At 34.5% G+C, this 21,356-nt stretch overlaps 4 protein-coding genes across 4 annotated transcripts; 1 reads left to right on the forward strand and 3 right to left on the reverse strand.

Annotated features, from left to right (window-relative positions):
- Window positions 1–3,834: 3,834 nt before the first annotated feature.
- LOC128177149 (RNA transcription, translation and transport factor protein-like) lies at window positions 3,835–7,304 on the reverse strand. Its single transcript, XM_052843729.1, has 8 exons — window positions 7,147–7,304; window positions 6,197–6,321; window positions 5,906–6,005; window positions 5,408–5,497; window positions 5,167–5,255; window positions 4,869–4,937; window positions 4,639–4,687; window positions 3,835–4,342 (listed from the first exon to the last, which is right to left on the reverse strand). Exons 1-8 carry the CDS (start codon window positions 7,205–7,207, stop codon window positions 4,188–4,190), a joined length of 738 nt encoding a protein of 245 aa, XP_052699689.1. The 5' UTR covers window positions 7,208–7,304; the 3' UTR covers window positions 3,835–4,187.
- Window positions 7,305–9,557: 2,253 nt separating this feature from the next.
- On the forward strand, window positions 9,558–12,163 carry LOC128177692 (leucine-rich repeat-containing protein 73-like). Its single transcript, XM_052844515.1, has 4 exons — window positions 9,558–9,886; window positions 10,373–10,533; window positions 10,808–11,031; window positions 11,583–12,163. Exons 1-4 carry the CDS (start codon window positions 9,618–9,620, stop codon window positions 12,150–12,152), a joined length of 1,224 nt encoding a protein of 407 aa, XP_052700475.1. The 5' UTR covers window positions 9,558–9,617; the 3' UTR covers window positions 12,153–12,163.
- Window positions 12,164–13,110: 947 nt separating this feature from the next.
- On the reverse strand, window positions 13,111–17,097 carry LOC128177691 (tryptophan--tRNA ligase, cytoplasmic-like). Its single transcript, XM_052844514.1, has 8 exons — window positions 16,883–17,097; window positions 16,432–16,540; window positions 16,204–16,323; window positions 15,535–15,717; window positions 14,888–15,101; window positions 14,516–14,689; window positions 14,107–14,247; window positions 13,111–13,814 (listed from the first exon to the last, which is right to left on the reverse strand). Exons 1-8 carry the CDS (start codon window positions 17,019–17,021, stop codon window positions 13,593–13,595), a joined length of 1,302 nt encoding a protein of 433 aa, XP_052700474.1. The 5' UTR covers window positions 17,022–17,097; the 3' UTR covers window positions 13,111–13,592.
- Window positions 17,098–17,708: 611 nt separating this feature from the next.
- LOC128176881 (uncharacterized) lies at window positions 17,709–20,994 on the reverse strand. The gene is made up of 2 exons (XM_052843413.1): window positions 19,087–20,994; window positions 17,709–18,882 (listed from the first exon to the last, which is right to left on the reverse strand). The coding sequence occupies exons 1-2, from the start codon at window positions 20,992–20,994 to the stop codon at window positions 18,808–18,810; spliced, it is 1,983 nt and encodes a 660-aa protein (XP_052699373.1). The 3' UTR covers window positions 17,709–18,807.
- Window positions 20,995–21,356: the final 362 nt, after the last annotated feature.

Below are 21,356 nucleotides of genomic sequence, written 5' to 3' on the forward strand. Positions count from 1 at the left end.
AAGGCTTACATATTGCAAAAGATATATAGTAGAGCTCTTAAAAAATATCTGTGTAATATTTAAAATGTCAAATTTTACAAATCAAATCGTCAAAAAAATATTTCGATGAAATGTCAAAATGTGGAATTGAATCTACTTTAATCAATATAAATTTCTTCCAAATCTGACAAAAAATAACAAAAGAAAACCTTTTTAAAATAAGTCTTGTTTTCAATGAAATATATGGGGGAAAAAATTGACAAACCTTTGGCATGCAAGTGTACATATAAATACTTATCTTCTGAATGTACTAAGCAGAAGATAATTTAATGGCGACAGCAAGGAACATCGATTTTGAAGCATTTTTGAATGAGTTTGCAGCATATGAGGACAGTGATTTTGAATTTGATGATTTTGATTTGTGAGTAGACCTACTGAAAACTTAGAAAATTTTATAGATGCAGAAAACTGGGTTGGCAGGAGACAGGGAGCCCCCATCCCCTGACTTTACAAAAACTCCTGGCTTAATACAAGCAATTAATTAACAACAAAGGTTCACCTCGAGAATATTTTAAATTAGTTTTCAATGACAATGATTTTGAATTTCTTGCACAACAGACAAATCTATTTGCATAGCAATTCTTGAGCTCTGCTCAACTGAAACCATGTACCGGTAGTAGGTTTTACAAATGGTATGAAACAAATTCCTCAGAAGTGAAGCAGTTCATATCACTTCTCATGCTGATGGGACTTCTGCATCAACTATAAGACATCAAGGAGTACTGGACAACAGATCCACTGACTGCAACACCCTTTTTTCCAAGCATCATGCCAAGGGACAGGTTTTTGTCTTTGATGACTGTTTTTTCATCTCAATGACAACTCTGAATACATGCCACGTGGGGAAATGAAATTTGGGGTATTTTAGAATCACCTTGTATGCCTGTATATTTGTCAAAGGACATGATTTGTGCAGACCAGTTCTTTATTATGTCCTAAGTTTCTGCTAGCACTATTTTTTGCTTGATATTTAAATAATCAAACACTTGTATGTTTGTGCCCTACTGATAGATAAGTTAAATCCTTTTCTGTGCCATGAAGGCGCATAAGGCCGGTGCTTATCCCCGGTTTCCGTGGTGCTAAGCGGATGAGAGTCATTGGCTCCCCCTGGATGGGACACCAGTCCATCGCACTGGTAGATAAAGATGGATAAATAATGTAAGATTTACCCATTATAAATCCTTGTAAGAAACATCAAATGTTAAGTTGTGGAGCACATACATGTAGCTAAGTGGTCAAAAGTATTATATCAGTAACCAAAAGGTCACTTGTTCAAAACCCTGTGGTCAAACTTGACCCGAGGATGTATCATGTCCCTAATCCAAGTTACTGATCAAGTCATGGTCACATCACAATCAAAATTCAATTTTGCAGAGGGTGTTATTTCGTTTCTTAAAGATATACTTTAAAAATGGTCATATCAGAAGAATTTGGTTACTGAAAGAGATACTGATTCCATGAATATATTTTTGCTTGCTTGATTCTTCCAAGGTTTGACACAGTGCATCAGCCCCATCAAAATTTATGCATAGATAAAGGCAGGTCCCTTGGAGATGAAATCTGCATTTCCGAGTGTACAGTCCAGATAAGCCAGACACTTTGTGATGTGGAAAATGGGTATTGTTTGAAAATGAAGTTGTACACAGGGAAATCTTAAGTACCCCTACTTTTGGACACATTCTACTGTGACAATTATTATTCAAGTCCACAACTATTCATGGATCCATGGTGTCTTGTAATGGGTGCTACTGGCACAGTCCTTCCTAATTGACATGGGATACCCTTAGAGGTTTCCAAACTATTTTCAGATAGTCATTGCAGCATTCTACTTTCCTATTTTCCATTTGCTATAAACATTTTTTTTTGTGCTCTTTTGATCTAAAATGTTTTCAACAGAAACCAAACTTTACCAAAATTACAGTTTACTGATAAGCAGTTTTAAAATGCATGAATTGTAATCACTTTCCAATCATGCATGTGGAAAGTAGAATGTAACTAGGACTCTTGAATTGATCTTCGCTTGCAGTGAAAACTTTACAATGGCGGAAAGAAGTATTTTTTCACATTTTGACCCTCATCATTTAAAATACTGATGTCCTTTACAAGAAAAATTGTGAAGAAATCATAGGCTTTTTCGAAGAAAACTGATCCATGAGCTCCTGAGCAACTCTGGTTGTAACATTTAACATGTAGTACGAAAGCAGGAATGAGCATATATAAATACCGTTAAAATCTATGGCTGGACCAGGAATCGAACCTGGGACTCCTGCAACTCTTGTCAGGAGCTCTACCATTGAGCTATCCAATACCCACGGTCATATCATATAGCCCCAACTACTACATTCCTCCCTCCTTAAAAAGTCTTAGAACCTGAAGACACAACACAAGTTCACCTGTCAGGACTTATTATATTTATATTGCCTGAACAAGGAAGGCCACGGCACCATCTGTAGTAGGAAAGGAGGAATGAGCATATCAATACAATGAAAATCTATGGCTTGACTGGGCAACATGTGTTTGATTCAGGTTGTGTTCAAGTTAAATATGTTTTAATAGCATCAAAATAATGGAGTATAAACAAATAATCATTTAGTATAAGGATGTAACGATGACATAGGTAGGCCATTTCATTATTTATAAAACCAGTTTTCCTACAAACACATTGAAATGCATATTACAAATAATATGTTATAAATTAATAAATTTATCTGTATGATACAGCTTTATCATACATGCTTGGCCATTTATTTAAGTGCCAAAAGATGGGCTTTGGTCAAAAAGAAATATTTAAAATGAAAAGTAACCTTTTGGCTTTAATTACCTAAAAGTGTGCGACCAAAATAACAGGCTCCTTGCCTCTTGATTCCGGCCATAATAAAAACATAAAATATTATAGAGTTCCACACAAAAGTAGCAGGCAGACTAGCAACTTGCAAGTCCCCGGAGAGGCTTAGTGGTCACCATTTTTTAAGGAAAATTGTTGTGACCAAGACTGTCTGCAGACTCTGTTTTGTATGCAGTAAAGCGTGCAGACGAGTGGAAGGAAGAAAAAGGCCAGGAAGGCAGGCTTTATATGAATGTAGCCAATGCAATGTGGCATTGTGCATGGAACCATGTTTTGAGATATACCACACCAAGCAAGACAATGTTCTAGCTTATAAAAGGCTATTAGGCCAACCCAATCAGGAGTGAACTCACGTCACTATTCAACTGTCCACATTTTATCGGAATTTATAATTTATTGACATTAATTGACGTTTGATATTCATTCATTTAATGCATGCATTGAAATGAATTGTTTGAATTGATTTCTAATAATTTTGTCAGCAATTCTTTTTATTTTCTTGATTTAATTGGTCAAAAGTACTTGTATTAGTTTGATGTTATCCCCATAATAAAACATTGAATATCAAAAAATCTTCATTTTACTTAATTTATGTTGCCATGGTTACCGAAAAATAGGCATAAATGTTAAAATCCACCTTGATTAATTTGTGTCAGAGAAAGCTGATATTAAACAATATCTGTGACAAATTTCAACAGCATAAGTTAACAATTACTAAAATTACTTCATGTCAAATACGATATGCTACTAAACTTGCTGATGTTCCTAAACAACTCAGTACTGGGACATAAGTTGCCATAAAACAAGTCAGCACACAAAGGGTTAAGAAGCTTAGTAAAACTCATGCCAGGGGTATAGCAAAGAATATTGACACAAGTTGAATCATTTTACGTTGATCATTGAACCAGGGGTGTACTACACTGGATATCAATAAGACAGAATTCACAATGTTGAGATAATACAGAACATATTTAATAGTAATACCCTAGTTCTCATGTATATACACAACCATACACATATAATCGGTGCATGTGTTACATGTAAATGTAATGCAAGACACTGTAATAGCCAGTATAAATCAAAACAACTTATACACATAAATCTAAATTAGAACTTAGCTGCAGGAAATTACTGTTTGGAACACTTGGATAGCAGTGTAAAAAAGCCTACAGCTAATAATATCATAAGTAGATGAAGCACTACTTAAGTCTCATAATTTTGCAGGAAAAACACAACGGAGACTTGATTTCTTGATCCTCTCCATTTGTGTCCAATTAACAGTCCATTTAATTGCAGAGTATGTTCAAAATCCCACTTTTCCAAGCCTACTATCTGTCTTTGGATTTGCTATTAGGGCCTGCACACCAACTATTGCAGAATTTATTTGTGTTTGTAAGTCTCTTAAATTCTTGATGTGAATAAGTCTCAGGATTTTGGCAGCTTCATTTATTATGTAATCTGAAAAAACAAAATAACAAATTGTTATTTCAAAAAAAATGAAATAAAGGGGTGCATATCCAATATACCATTGAAATATAAACATAATATACAGAGTGCATTTAAAAAAAAAATATCTCCATTTCTAAGCAATATTGACATTGATATAAATACTAAATCTTTAAATGTATTAATGTATAAAACAAGAATCTGAGTGTATACACTCAATTTTAAAAAATTGCTAGACACTTTATTATCATATTCTTTGACAATAATTGCTAAGTATAACTATTGGTTAGACTAAAAATACAATGTACCTCCAGTGTCAAATCCTAAATCTGTCTGATCCAGAGGTAGTTGTTCACCCTAAAAAAAAACCCCCAAATCATTGAAATGAGAAACGTTTCCCTTCACCAACATAGTACATTGTACATTGCAAACCAAATCTTAGACTGATAGGATAGAGTAAAGCATGGAGGTTGTAACTTGATGCTTTTCTCTTACAACATAAAATGGGAAGACTGTCAATGCATGCAGATGTACTTGCCTTTGATTCTGTAGAAAATCTTTTGAGGGCTTCTTGGGATAGTCTATCTCTCACAACCATGCAAATTGCCTGAATGCCAGATATTTGAAAATGTAAATTAATGAAACACTTTAAGATAGTCTATCAAAACTATAATATAGTACATGTAAATGTTTAGATAGTTACACAGAACAATTCAAGGAAAATTCCACCTTTGACTTCTACCTCTCTTTTGCCCCAGCAAACAAAACATTAAAACCTTTAGTACCGGTTACTTTTTCAGTACACTTCACTAGGAAAACTTTATCCTTCTCCTTACCTTTAATTGTTCTAAATGGTCAGTGTGTGGAGGGATTTGTAGGATCATGGATAAAGATGTAACACCAGCCTTAAAATCAGCATCATTGACTGAAACAAAAAAAAATTTTTACTGGTATCAAAGTAATAATTTGTTTGATTTTTAAGTAATTTTTACATTTAACTCCCTCATTTTGAGACACTGATATATACCAGTGTACATGCTACTATCTGAAATGCCACTATATGATATATGTACTTACAATCCAAATTATCGAGGGGATTTGTGGAAGGGACTCTGCCTGCCTCTGTCATAGCTATATTAGAAGGATCGGCTTTTTTGTATTCCTCAACTGAAAAGAATTTTATTGCATTATATCCATGGGTTTAATATGGAATACAAATACAATCTATTACTGGTAAGTGAAAAAAATCCAAATCACAGTACATGTATACCCCATTGGAAACTATTGATATACTTGTAATCTGGTACAGTTTAATATTCTCGAAACATTTTTTTCCCAGCTGTCATAAAAATGATAATTTGCCTCTGCATAGATATTTTCACAACACACCGAGATTTTTATTTTTGATACTCTTAGAAGTAAGGGCATGCAGTGTAAATGAAGTTGTACCATATGATCATTTTAATTTAATTTTACAACAGGCATAGCCCAAAAGAAAATCAAACTTACACAAGAACAATTCTAAAATGACTAAAAAGAGATATATGGGCACTGCTTACAAGATATCTTAATTACCATTATCTCCATACTCTAGTCTGATCGCATATCCTAGAATCCACCCGGCAACATTCACCCTCTCTGTCTGATGATAGGGACATCCCAAGTCTTTAAGGTACTACAACATAACAAATACATCTACATACAGCATCAATGTCAGAATTTTATAACCGGTACAATTGATACTATCACAGAATTACATTATAAAACACTGTTTTTCAAGACAAAATGAAAGAGACAATGCAAATAGTAGGTTCTGATTTGCTGACTTACACTTGTATATAGCATAAAAGTAAAACTTGATCTTACACTTTCATATGCTTTAGTCCAGTCACTGCTTTTGATATTTCTTAGTCCAGCTCGATCCTCTATTTTGTAATGGCAGATTTTCTGATCTTCAAGCCAAAGGATGAAACTACGAAACTCATCTTCATCTATGAAAAAATATGCACCAAAGCTTTATATATGTACTTATTCAAAATCATTATTTTGATATCGGTAAAAAATAATCTGTATACTGTAGATTCCTGTCATAGAGAAGCCAATTTTAAACCTTGCTTTAATAACCTAAACAACGAATTGACATAAACAGTTGTTATATTGCATGGGACAACTATCTCTAAAGGCATCCAGAATAGTAAAACCTATTGATTTAATTTCTTGTTCAAATGTTCATTTAAAATTTGCCAAATAGCAGTTGTCAATGATGACACTGCAAATAAAAGCTAACCTTTTTCCAGGGGGTGAATTTAGGAAAAATAAATCTCTGTGTCATTCTATGCTATTTTGAAAGTTTAACTTTGGCATACAGGGTGCGCGTGTGACCAGTTCTCGCTGAGTACCATTTCTCGCCAGTACATTGTGACGTCATTTTTCGTCTATAATTTTATGTGTTGATAAAATGACGTCATAATGTACTGGCGAGAAATGGTACTCGGCGAGAACTGGTCGCACGCCAGTATAGTTTGGGACTGTGGCCAAATGCTGATGTCCGAAGAAACTAGAATTAATAGGAGATGGAATGTATGTCACACCTCTAGCCAAGATTTGGGACTTAAATCTGCGAACACAAACCTTCGACACACAAGCCAATTTAATTGTTCGATTAAAAATTATCAAGAGATTCCACTGGTAAGTACTGTACCAGATATACCAGCATCCGATGTGCGTCATAATGCTGACTGAAGCAATATTGGAGGAAAAAGATTATCTATGACCTGCGACAAGAGACCATGTCATTTAAATTAAGCTTATCTTACCTTCCACTTTGAAAGTGTCTGGTTGGTGATATCTGAGAGCACATAATTTACGTCGAAACATTTCCTTTTTTATACGTTTGTATTACACAATCCACGTTTCTGCTCCCCGCTAAAACCAGATATGGTGAACGTTCGCTAATTCTAGAGTCTACACGACGTTCAGAGACGTCCCGGGAAAAACAAACTGAGCATAATCCATTGCTCGTTTTTATAACACTACTTTTACAAACAAAATGAAATAACAGTTAAAATTGAATTGAACGATTGGAAATCTCTCTCTCTCTCTCTCTCTCTCTCACGTTTTCTCTCCAACAGTGTTCTAAGAAGACACAAAGTGGGGGGGGGGGGTATGGGTTGTTGCATGTAATAATTCACTACTTGCATCCGCGTCTCAACGATACTCAACAAGAAATCACATTGACGCAAGCGTCAAATGGGCCGCAAAAAATATAATTGTTGTATGAATCATTGGTTGTTTACAGAAAAACACACCACAAAGAAGAAAATAAGAGTTGGTTATACTAATTTTTATGGTAAATTCTAATATACTTTAAGCAACTTGTTTTAAAGTTTAACATTTCACTATTATCATAAAGAATCGATTTCGTTACTGTAAGCATTTCTAACGGCAAGTGTATGATCATTGCCATAGTATGAAGTAATGGAGAACACATTGATTTGTACATTACTCTAATACAAAGTTCAACTCATCATTTGAAATTTCTCTTGGAAATTATATATTTCAAACTATTTTGGTTTTTTTTTTTGCATTGTATTGAATGAAAACTTAATGCATTAGTTTAATATATGATTTCAAGGGACCTCATAATAAAATGAAAATGGATTAGTTCAAATTTTCCAGTCAATTCAAGTTTTCATTTCTGTCATATTCTTGCGTAAATAATTGATATAATGATATTTTCTACCACATTTTACATGGAAATATAATAAATACACATGCACTGTCATTTTATTTGACACGGCACATAGAAATTCAAATATATCATTTATATAAAATTGAATGACTTTCAGGTCTTTAGTATGTACCGCATACCATTTTGAAAAGAATGAAGAACTCCGAAATTTTCCGAATAGATTATAGTCTCGATAAAAAGGCGCCAAATACGTCAATCTACTAAGTATGACCTACTTTTCTTTTACGAGTAAAACAAAAAATATGTGATATTTTCTAAAAGGCATAAAACATATTTCTACATGCAAATTTACTTTTAATTCATAAAAATAAGCATAGTATTAATTCTACTAAAAATGAACTATCCCGCAGAAACGCAGTAACAATATTTAAATGTGTATCAAATAACGGACCGCCTTCCGGCGGCCCGTAATGATATCATAGTACAGGGGCTCGGTTGTCGGATAGTGGATTTTTTCATTTGTGTATATAATTGCAATTTAAACATGCATTTACTGAAAACCCCCGTTTCAATAATTCTGAAAAGTGCATTCAATGTTACCTTTTTTAAAGTACATTTTTAGTTGATGTTGTTATTGCAATACACAAAAATTACCATTTTTAATCATTTTTGTCTTCGGGAACAAATAGTAGAGAACTCCCCTATCCGATAACTGAGCCCCATGCTGATATCCGTAACCTTCTGTGCTACCATGAAGTTTTATAATCCATTTTTAAACGAATACATCTGGAGCTCCTGTCGGATAGTTATAGGCCCAGCTAGAGACGTATACTATATTCCTGTATAGGCTCTGTTTTTATTGATCAGAATATGCCCTTTATTTCTTAGAATACTTCAGTCATAAAACATATTTTTTCTAAAAGAAAACTGCCCGCCTTGTCTTCCTCTTGTGTCAATTTGACCATGTATGGTGCATTTTTTAAAGAACCACATTATACAATCTAATTTATTTCAATTTCACTTTTTCGATTCTTATCAGCTTATACAATATACAAACTAATACATGTTACATTAGCATAGCATTACATTTGTATACAATCTATTTTAACGATATCGATCTTTAATTAAAAATCTGTTTACGACGATATATATATATTATTATATAACCTGAATTAGTTCATTATACCAAACTTAGACTTACAACGATGAATAACATTAATTTCACGATTAATTATTGTAATGATCTCAAACGTTATTTTCTGCTCAGTGCGGGTCAAAATTCTATAAGCCTAGGCTACAGTAGAGTTTTGGTAATCACCAGTCTATAAAACTAACGAAAACCCCAAATTTAAGCCAATTCTTAAATACCTGCGTTGGTATTAATTACACATATCGCCTGTAAATAGAAACAAAGCTTACCCCAACCTCCCAATCCCCCTTTCCCCAATTTTGTATTTGGCGCGTAAAATTACTTATAATAACCAATCAGCTTTCAAATCAACAAGTAGTGCGTGATTACTTTGTTGTGATTAGTTTCATCGGAGTTTCCTCGGTCTCAGGTGTGCATAGGTACACAAATGTAAACATTGATCAGCGATGAAGGGGACAATTGAGTTAAGCCATGTAATTGTTTCACATGACAGTGTGAAAGAAATTTGCGATGCGGCTAACGGAGGAAAGTTGAAAACGCTCTCATTGCGTGATTGTGAAATAGAAGAAGCATTATACAGCTCCATCTTGAAAGCAGTGGGAGCCTGCACGTCCATACTGCAACTAAGTTTGTGTGTTGGTATGGTCGCATCAAAGAAGGACGTATCAGCGCTCTGTAGATGTTTACAGAAAAACAAATCTCTGCTGGCATTATTGTAAGTTTTTAATTTATACATGTATATGACATTGATCGAAATATCATACACCATTACAAGTATCTTACATATGAAAAGGGCGCCTTCTATATCCTTAGCATGCTCTTTAATTATTTCAGCATCATATCACTAAATTATTCATATTTTGTTCTCAGAAAAGCGACTTGTGTGCGAGGAATCAATAAATCTTGTTCCTATTGACCTTAGCCAAAAGACAGTGAGCTCATAAATAATGCATGCACTAACTTGCTGAATGCATCAGCATGTGCATTCTTTGCCTCAGATGGAGGCGCCCTTTTCAATCACAATATCTGCGCACAATTCCATTCTAATTTTACATCCACATCAATATCTCCGAGTCCCATATACCTTATTTAGGAATATATTTTTCTCTGCCTAAAATAGATGATTTGCTCCTATCCTTACATGGATATTGACCAAACGATTTGAGTTGTTGATTTACTCACTTTTTATTCATAACTCAAGTATCCATGGCAACCCTCTAAAGGATTCTGGTATGCAGAGAATCTGTCGGGAACTTGTGCAGCATCCTCAAATTGTCTCCCTTGATGTCAGTGATTGTGAATTAACAGACCAGTCCATGGAAGTCCTATGTAGTCTGTTACCCGAAACAGGCTCTAGACCAGGTGATTTATATCACTGTATTTTAATCTCACATTAGTATACAGATTCATATTCAGTGTGATATTCATATTTTTTTGTGAATTTTAGAGTGAGTCACCCACATGGAAAACATTAGAGATGAAAAGCAAATTTTTACAAAGAACATGAAAACTCGTAGAATATTAACTTTTATGCAAGTTAATATTCAGATGTTTTGATAATTATACATTGAATACATGTACATAAACATACTCCCAAAAAATAAGTCTGAAAGGGGAGACAACTTTTTCACTGCAGGTTTAAAAGACCTCTCTCTTAGTGCTAATCCAGGGATTTCTCAGAAGTCTTGGGCAAAGTTTGGGATATCTGTGGCTGCCAATAGTTGTCTGAGAGAACTCTATCTGGACTACAACAGTCTGGGAGACTATGCAGCAAGCTGTATCGTGGTGGGACTCTCTGGGTCTCAGAACCTCAGAGTTCTAGATCTAGAAAGCACAAATATTGGAGACTCCACAGCAGAGGTTTGTGCCCCCTCCTTTTTTCTCACAAAATAATTGTTTTGGAAGCATGTGTTTCTTAATGGTTAGGAGAAAAAAAAAAATAATTTCATCAGAAATCCAAGAATGTTGATGCAAAATTATCAAAGCAATCAACAAGAAATCCTAAAAATATAGCAAGCAATAAATTGTATCATGTACCGTATACCTGTAACCAGAAGGCCTCTTGTTTGTGCATAGCTAAATTAGCCCAACAATGGTTTAAATATGCCATAAAAGTTTTAGAATGAAATGCACAGTAATTTTTTACCAAATGCTTGGAACATATTTAATATTTTAATTGATATGCATACATACTAGTATACAGCAATACAGTTGAACATTAATATCTTTCAGATCAATATATTTGATAACAATACCAGAGATATTTCAAAGCGAGTAGTCCCTACCATATAAAAATCTCTTTATCTTAATCCTTCAATATACATGTATCTCAAAGTTCTCTTCTTAATTTCCATCAAATTCAAGATAAAGATGTGTGTTTGTACTATAGATTGAATTTTTTAATTTTACAGTTGATTCAACATCTCCTGGAAAAATTCCCCTCCCAACTTTACAAAGTAGTGCTTAAAGAGAACAAAATCAAAGGCAGCATAATAGACAGCATTTCTTCCTATCTGGAGGAAAACGATGACATTTCTGACACATTTAGCATCGAATCCATGAAAATGAAAACAAAATCATCAAGTAAACTGTCCAAATCTAAAACCTCCACACAAAAGAGTTCTACTCTGAAAGACAGCACACGGTATGAGGAGTCCTCCTCAGATGAAGACAAGACTGAGAAAACGGACAGAGAAAAGGAGGAAGAGAGTGACATGAAGGACACAGTGAAAACGGATGAAGATTATCGTGTGCTTGAAATGGCCCTGGAGGAGGGACTGAGCACAGGGAAGATCAGCGCTCTGTCCAATACAATGGAGGAAGATGAAGGGGAGGAAGAGCTGAAGGAAGTTCCTATAACATCCACCACCCATGTCATAAAATTCCCTGACAACAAACCAAAGACACTCTCTGCAGAAGACTTCAGCGATGACGGAGATGAACTCGAAGAAATACCAGTGTTAAAATATGGCACTGTATGACATTTTTGTGTAAAAGACATTTCTTTTTTCCTCCATAGCACCAAACTCCCAATTAAATATCACAAACTTCATTTCAAAACTAACACATATCAATAGTTTTATAAACAACAAGGCTCTCCATTTTCATGTACAATTACCAATTTTATACATGTAGCTTTAAATTCAGAGTGAAATCAAAATAATTATTGTCTTTAAATATTTATTCCATTTTTCATTCATATACCGGTAATCATATTTTTACTGTAATTATCTGAAAATACTATTCAAAAAGATTTCATTCAAAAAAATGTATACACAACATTGATTACATGATCTGAGGAAATAGTCTTTCATTCATCTGGCATACATTACCAAAATTACCATGAACATTTGTTTACTAGATTCATATTTCAGCAACTTAATTAAATGAATATTCTTCAACATGATTACCAAAGGAAAACAAACTTTTAGATTTTTTAAGTTTTCTAGATGTAGCACTTTTATATTATAATTGACCTCAATGTATGTGTGGCTTATATCCATGATGCATTAAGTTTCACACATCAATAGACTGTTATGCTTTAATATGTACTTGTTACTCCAAATGCTAAATAAAGCTTTAAATGGTACCATAACACCAGTCTGCTTTGTCTTAATGAACTCATTTGTGTATACCGGGTACTATAAACTTGCAATTTTTTTTCTGCAGGAGCATATAGTTTTAATTCCATAAGGGCATTCTAATGGCATTAAAAGATGCATTATGTCATGCCTGCATGGTCTTTTAAAGACTTTAAAATAGGTACATTTATTTTCCGATATTTCAAATTAAATGACTCAAATTTCCAATAAGGATAATTTCAAACTTTTTTTTTTTTTGGTGGGGTTTGAAATCAATCTGCAAGATTTAGCATAAAATAGCACAATGCAGAAAAATCAAGTTAAACATTTTCCTATATTTATACAAAAAAAACTTACAGACATCTTCCAATAGATTCATTATTCATTATGGAATCAAAATTCATTAAATCATGTGGTATAAAAAAAAAGCTGTAATAGTAAAGAATTCACACTGAGGAAACATTGTATAAATATGCTATTGTACTCTTTCATATTTCCATGCCAAATACAGGTAACTCTTCAAAAATCAAAGAGCAATTGAAATGCTATAAACATTCTTAAAAGAATAAAGCCTGACACTATTATAGTACAGTTACTTGAATAAGTTAATATATTCTAAAATGTACACAATGAAACAAATATTGAATGTTTGATAGAAAATAAAAAAAAGAAATTAGAAACATACACCTGAAAAATAAAACCATCTTCATTGTACATACTTGGTCATTAAATCTTTACAGTTCGAAGATTTCTGTAAATAACTGTTCCAGATCAGACAGTTTAAGAAATTATAAGAGGTCAATTAGTTTAAATATAGAATTTCCTTAAGCATGAACATGATCAAACTGCCTTTGAGTTTTTCTGCTTCTTTTTCTTCTTTTTTTCTGAGGGAGGGGTGGGTGGGGGGTAGTCAAACTTCAGTTTCCTGGGGGTCATGAACTGTTTGACAACATCATCGGTGAGGGAGGCCCTTCTCTGCCTGTGTTCCCCCACCAGCTTCTGTAGGATTTCCACCAACTCTTTCTTCAGGAACCCCGTCAACAGCTCTCCACTAGTATATGTCTACAAACGAATACTGAATCACTATAAATATTTGTACATTGATGGACAAACTCTAGAATCATTAGATTTCATAGCAGCTTACCTCTTACAAACAAATTTGCATACACAGCAAATTATGAAAAACAGTGTTAATTCATAAATCATAGAAATAAATCAGCAAAATTGTGTCCCATATAAAAACTTGACTTTTCAGATTGAATAATTCTGTCACCTACTGGTGCACATATAAATCAAAGTGTATACCGTAGAAAATATTTCCTATTTAAGACTAGAAATGATTCCTTTTTCTGACCTTTCTGATTTCCTCCAGTCTATCATCATCCTCCATGAAGAATGTCAGATACTGAAAAGACACGTCCACATCACAGTTACCTCCCTTCTCCTTGTGTTCCTCCACAGTCGCTCCACCTCCAGAGAAAGCATACTTGTTGATCTGAAAAGTAGAGGCCAAAATTTTAATATCATCAAAAATTTTATATACCCGTTACAGTGTTTTTTCATCTTTCTTTTGCCCTCCCTTAATCTGCAATATGTCCTCCATTCTTTCTTATTTTGGAGAGGCATCACCCTGAGAAGTAAATTTTAAAAAAAGAAGAGAGAAATGAATATGCCCCAGTCGGCAATATTGGTAAGAACCAATTTCTTCATAAGCAAGAAAATGTTCTAAGGATATTCAGTGGAAAATAATGAAGTTCCATTACCTTATCCTTGATCTGTTTGTCTGAATCAGTCACAAAAATAGAGGAGGTGGGGTCGCTGGCACTCATCTTGGTCTGGGCACCCTGGAGGGCCGGGAAGAAGGTGGAATGAATCAGTGCAGGCTTCAGACAGTTCATCCGCGGAGCCACATCACGAGTCATCCGGAAGTAGGGGTCCTTAAAAATAAATACATCACGAGTCATTTTGAAGTACGGGTCCTTCAAATTAGGTTACATGCAGGATTTCCTTTGTTTCCCATATAATATTAAATATCCCTCTAAGAATAAATATACATAAGGTAGGATTTTTCACGTAAGGGTTTTATTGTTATTTCTGATAAAAATTCTGGTACCTGTGATTGAATTACAGCTTACCTGATCAATTGCACACGGAATTAGGCAAGGGATGTCTGAGCGGCCATTAAATATTTCTGGGAATGACGAGCTGAAGCTGGGAGAGGCCTGGATGGCTGGAAAACTGATCTTTCCGATACAGTCACTATCCCCGAAACCAAAGATCCCCCTCACCTGGTTGTAGGTCACCAGTTTTTGAACACGGCACATGTTTCTGTAGAATGCTGGGCTGTTTCTAAAATAGAGAATAGCCTCTTTATCAGCACTTGTTCATACTTTTGGTAAATCCATATGCAAGGCTGTCAATATACAAATATTGACTAAGGTTGAGGGCAACATTGATTATATTAGCCCCCAAGGGAAAATATATTGCCTGACGCTAATTGCGTGTGTGGATATGGCTTGGTCATGAAAAAAAAGTTGTCTCAAACCAGTTTATCCCCAGTAAATTGCGAAATAAACTCTTTGTTAATGGAAGTTGGTTTACCCGGTAATATATAAAATAATAATTATTGTTTATGTTAGTCTCCTTAGAATGAAAATATTGACCTCTGCTCTGAGACTCTATATACCGTAATCAAAGTTGCTCCAGTCAATATTTGTACAGTATAAAAAAAATGCATATCATAGAAAATATTTCATATTTTTATGTGTGTATATATACTTACGATATAAAGTCCAAATCACTAAAAATAAAAGTTTTTTCAATATCAAATCCACAGGCAATGATGTCTTTGGCGTTTTCGAATGCCATGTGGTTGGCCTGTTCCAGAGTGAGGTCCTTCCACAGGTATTTCTCATCGTCCGTCAGCTGTATGACGAGTGGGACATCAAAAGTGTCCTGTAACCATCTGTGGACAAGTTCAAAATTCACAGTCAGCTTGAGATACCATTCATTATACACTTCTTAATACACAATGGTACTCTCCAAACAACATGTACCAGACTTTTAAAAGGACTTTACAGTCATTTTAGCATATACATTTATCAAACATTCAATGAAATATATTTTCCTCATTACATCCTTGCACATTTTTGAATCATGTTCTTCAGTCTTTGCTATTTCTTACCGTAATTCCTTATTGCAAAATTATTGTATTGTTGATACTTTAAATCAGATGTTTTGTCTGATACAATATCTAATCAAGCTAGATACAAGTAGCACAGATAACCTAACTCATTCACTTACAATTTGTTCAACGCAATTACTTTGGTATTAACATCATTCAGTTCATTGTCAATACACTAAAGCTATAGACTGTTTTATGGTTCTCTTTCAAAATGTAATAAATAACAGTTTCTGAATAAAATATTAATACAAAAGTAAACTGTCATACTTGGTAAAGATAAATGGAATAAGATGGCCCATGTGCATGGAGTCAGAAGATGGGCCTCTTCCTGTGTACAAATAGAAGGGCTTCTTTTGTTCATACAAGTCCAGGATGATGTGCATATCTCTGGATAGTAAAAAAAATACATGCAAGGTGAAAAAAAACCCCAAATACAATAATGTATGTAAACTAATTTTTTACTGCCACAAGGAGTAAACAAACCATGCCACACACCTTTGAGAAAAGAATTTTCCTCTTCGCAGTAAATGGTGAACAGGTTTTCCTGTGACTTTTTCAATCCTCTGCAACAAGGCATCATCTATTTTGGTGCTTCCAAACCTCTCTATCATTAAAAATAAAAATCATCAGCAATGAGTGTACGTGTCAGTCAAAAGCAATATCTTAAACACAATGAATACGAATATGTATGATGAGTCCTAGACATATTTGTGAGAGTTTGTAGTATGAAGAAATACACAAGCCTAAGTACTTGTACAAAATAAACCTATAAGTATCAAACTAACATAATTTTGATCCTTAGTTACTATAAAATGATGAAAGATTTATAGTTATTATTAAAAATCTTATAAACTTTGCATAGTCTCACAAAAAATATTCTGGAACATAATTCATATTATCTGTTGTGTGTCTACATATTCCTTGCACAAGAATATCGACTGCTTACTTATGAGTCTATCATAATCCACGCCTGTTGCTGAGCTTGTTGCTACTTCCCATGGATTCACTACATCATCTTCATCCACTTTATCCATTTTTTCGTCTTTTATTGAAACAGCTTCCATTTGTTGAGTTGGCTCAGTCATAATTGCTAAACTTTCTTCAGTGTGACTACCGTATGTTTAAAGTGTTGTCACACGTGTTGCATCACCTACTTTCACATTTGACGGGTGCGTCGATTTACCCAAATGGACCCAAATGAACCCAAATGGACCCAAATGGACCCAAATGGCGACCCAAATGGACCCAAATGGCGACCCAAATGGCGATTAAAGTGGAAAACAATTATAATAAAATCCTTATTACTATGTTTTAGTCATTTTATGGGGTTGTTAGCCGTTATTAAGAAAAATAAAGACCCAAATGGCGACCCAAATGGCGATTTAAGCGGAAAACAAAAATCCTCAATACTAATTCTATTACTTGTTTAGTCATTTCATGGGGTTGTTAGCCGTTATTCAGACAAGTTAAAAATGAATCATGATTAACTTGTCTATTTAATAACGTTGCCCAGCTCTTGCCACGAGGAGGCCACCCCAATAAAGAGCCATAATTTAGGGAAATTTGGAAAAATAAAAGCCGAAGGTCCAAAACAATAATTAAAATTTTTTTAAAAATTTTGAAAAAAATTATTTCAGTATATCTTTTAAAATTGTTTTTGAAAAATAAAGATGAGCATTTTATCTCGATTTGAAAAAGTATATAATGTATGTAATTATATTCAAATAATATAAATATATTATATAAAAATAAAACAACTGCTAAGGCCAAAATTAAAATAAGTGTTTAACGGGAAAACAATTAAATTAAATATTCATTGTTTGCTAACGCATTTTGCCAAAATAGATAACAGTTGAATCACATGTTGAATAAAAAAATTAAATTAACTTAACTAACATATATCACGTTAGGTATATACACAAATTATCTTACTTAAGACCAAACTGAACATGCACTAATGATATGAAGCCAAGTATCACAATTTACAATCATACTTAAAATTACTAAAACCAGCACTAATCTAACAAAAGCGACTACAAGTAAAAAAATATAATTGAAATGAGAAAACTGTTCTTATCGAGTTTTGTGAAACCCGACGCCCTACCAGGGCCCAGACTCAGTTTCTCGTACAATCATACTTAAAATTACTAAAACCAGCACTAATCTAACAAAAGCGACTACAAGTAAAAAAAATATAATTGAAATGAGAAAACTGTTCTTATCGAGTTTTGTGAAACCCGACGCCCTACCAGGGCCCAGACTCAGTTTCTCGTACAATCATACTTAAAATTACTAAAACCAGCACTAATCTAACAAAAGCGACTACAAGTAAAAAAAATATAATTGAAATGAGAAAACTGTTCTTATCGAGTTTTGTGAAACCCGACGCCCTACCAGGGCCCAGACTCAGTTTCTCGTACAATCATACTTAAAATTACTAAAACCAGCACTAATCTAACAAAAGCGACTACAAGTAAAAAAAAAATATAATTGAAATGAGAAAACTGTTCTTATCGAGTTTTGTGAAACCCGACGCCCTACCAGGGCCCAGACTCAGTTTCTCGTACAATCATACTTAAAATTACTAAAACCAGCACTAATCTAACAAAAGCAACTACGAATATATGTAACAGTAGCTTAAAATATCTATACTATAAATATATACATATGTACATTTAGAATGCATTCTTCTAAAAATCTCCACATATCTCATTTAACCACAACACAATACACATTTTGTCAAGTCCGAGATACTGTCACATTCCAGCAATGTTTTTAGTCATTGGCAATTAATTTAAAATTTCGTCAAGTCCGGGATATCGTCATAATCGGTATTTCGAAGTCACAATCACTAATCACAGTTTTGTCCCATTATCGCCTTGTCCGCTCAGCTCTTGGTCTTCTTCGCTGATGAGGCTTTTGGGCTATCTTGGCTGTAGGTGGGACCTGCACAATGAGAGAAGATCGATAATTGATTAGATTGAAACAGATGATTATATAAGAGACGTCATTACGTTACATTATATTTAAAGTATATTTATCTAGCGCTTCCAAAATGTCCACTGACTTACTGCACATTGCACAATTGAGATGTAAAGCTCAATGATAATAAATTGATTTGAAATATTTAAAGTAGTAATAGGATTTTACCTTAAAACTGCACTTTGTAGAAATGATGTGGTTTCTTCTATCAGGATCCACCGGCTTCTGTGTCAGGAGTTTCCAGGTTCGTTTCTGTTTTTCGGTCTTGCTCATTTTTACCCATACGTCTGGAGACACATGATGGCGTTTCACTGTGTCATCCAAGATATAGTTACCATTACCATGGATGGCTCGGCGAAGGTCATTAAGTTGAAATGAGCTGATTTCATTTAATTTATGAATGAGATCAGGAAGCTTTTGTGGTTTCCAGTTGGTCGATTGTTTTATTCTGTTGTTAAGAGACTCGGAGTTGTTATTAGTCCAGAGCTCGTTCACAGTACCATTTTGAAGAGGAAGGAAAACATGGTCGTGTAGTAATGGTTTCAAACGGTTCTGGAAATGGTTTTGAAAATTTGGAAATTTGGCAAGAACACTGTCCATATCCGCGAATTTCGATTCAAAAGAAAACGAATCATCACTATTTAAAAGTCCATCGTGGCCGAAAATTGATTTTACTATAGTCTCTCTTTCCTTCGCCCTGCAGCCATCCTTGTCTTTGAGATAACGCCTGACATTGTCTTTTAGATGTTTGGTGCACAGAAGGTGACATGGTTTGTGAAAGGATTGATTTATGGCATTTTTGATGGCTTTTTCCTCGTCACTTCCCACTTTAAGTCCGGATGGAAAACCTAACTTTGAATTTAGATGACACAAAAACTTAAAATAACTGTCAGTTTCGCCGTCCCAGTGAAGAAATACTGGTCCCAGGAAAATTGGATTTTGTAATGTTTCGCGTTTGAGAATTTTGACATTTTTGTATGTTGTTGTTGTCACAAAACATGGCCCAAGATTGAAAGTTCTGTCTATTCCGATGACACTCCCGTTTGGTCCTATGCAGTTGGATTTCATATCTTCTAGTTGCTCATCTGAATACACAATAACGCTGGGAGGTTTGTTCGGTGTTAGAAATATTTCTCTCACATTATTTTCCCCGTTTTGGCACATGTTTATCACGCAAAGTACTTCGTCGGCGATATTATGAAGTGGAAAATTTTCACTGTCTGTCTTCTTGGTTTCTCGGTATACTTTGTCTCTTATTTGTTTGGCACGGGGAGCGTTGATCGAATCATTTTGCATCATTTGTTGACAGGTTGTCATGGGCATTTGGTGATGTTGCTTTGTGATGTGGGCTGCTTCTCGGAGAATGGCTGGATCTGTGCGGCGGTAGGGGACCGATGCCTTGGTGCAGTTGCCATGTGGTAGTTTTGGTGACTCCCAGGAACCTTGGTATTCCACCACTGCAATGTCTTGTTTGTCTTTGTTAGATGATGGTAATTTTGTAAAAATTGTCACTCTCCGTTTAAACTGATCCGAGCTCTTGAGTTTAGAGTAATATCGGTGGCACTTTACTACACTGTCATCGGCAGGTTGGGGCACTATCGGAACGTATTGCCGTACATTTTGCACTTTCCTCTCGACACAGATTTGGCTATCCCTCACAACCACTGTCTTCAATTTGCCGTCTTTTTCTATGAATGTTGAATTCACAGTTGTCCCAGCACGCCCCCACACTCCACAGTCGTCTGGAAATTCTTGTTTGCTGTTGGTGGTCGTCTTAACAAGAATGTATATGTTTTCTTTGGGCCCAGTTGGTATTTTGTCTTCAATGTTTGACGGAGTTGACGCTTTTATTAGTTGGTAGGCGGCATCAATGTTTAGGAATTGGTTATTTGGGAGTGGGTTCAATACTGGAGTGTCCTTTACATCATCATCCTCGTCAGCACAGTCCTCGTCAACACAGTCTTTATCATCTTCAAACACAGAAAAGCGATTGGACAAACTCAGCGTAGAATTGAAGGTGGAATTTGGTGATGATATTGGTGATATACTGTGTCTCTTTTTGGGGTCAGGAGACATTTATCTAAACATATTAATATAAAAGCTCATAAAAAGGATTGAATCAGTAACATACACTAGCTTATTCATCCATATCTGGATTGGGGACATTGGGACATGTCAAAATCTTGATGTATTAATGTCTCGTATCATAAAACATATTGCAATATGAGCTGAATCTTTTTTTGTTAAATGCAAGTAACATGAAAAAAATATAATTTGAAAAATGATAACTAAGAATATCGCTCTTGTCAAGAAAGAAATGCAGTAATTATATTAATTGAATCAACATGATTTGTATTTTTAAAAAAAATAATGGCTAATAGAAATTTAAAAACCATGATATATTTGTCAATTTGGTAGAAAGGAACATTTTAGAAAAA

This window comes from Crassostrea angulata, chromosome 3 (assembly GCF_025612915.1).
Source record: "Crassostrea angulata isolate pt1a10 chromosome 3, ASM2561291v2, whole genome shotgun sequence".
Taxonomy (NCBI): domain Eukaryota; kingdom Metazoa; phylum Mollusca; class Bivalvia; order Ostreida; family Ostreidae; genus Magallana; species Magallana angulata.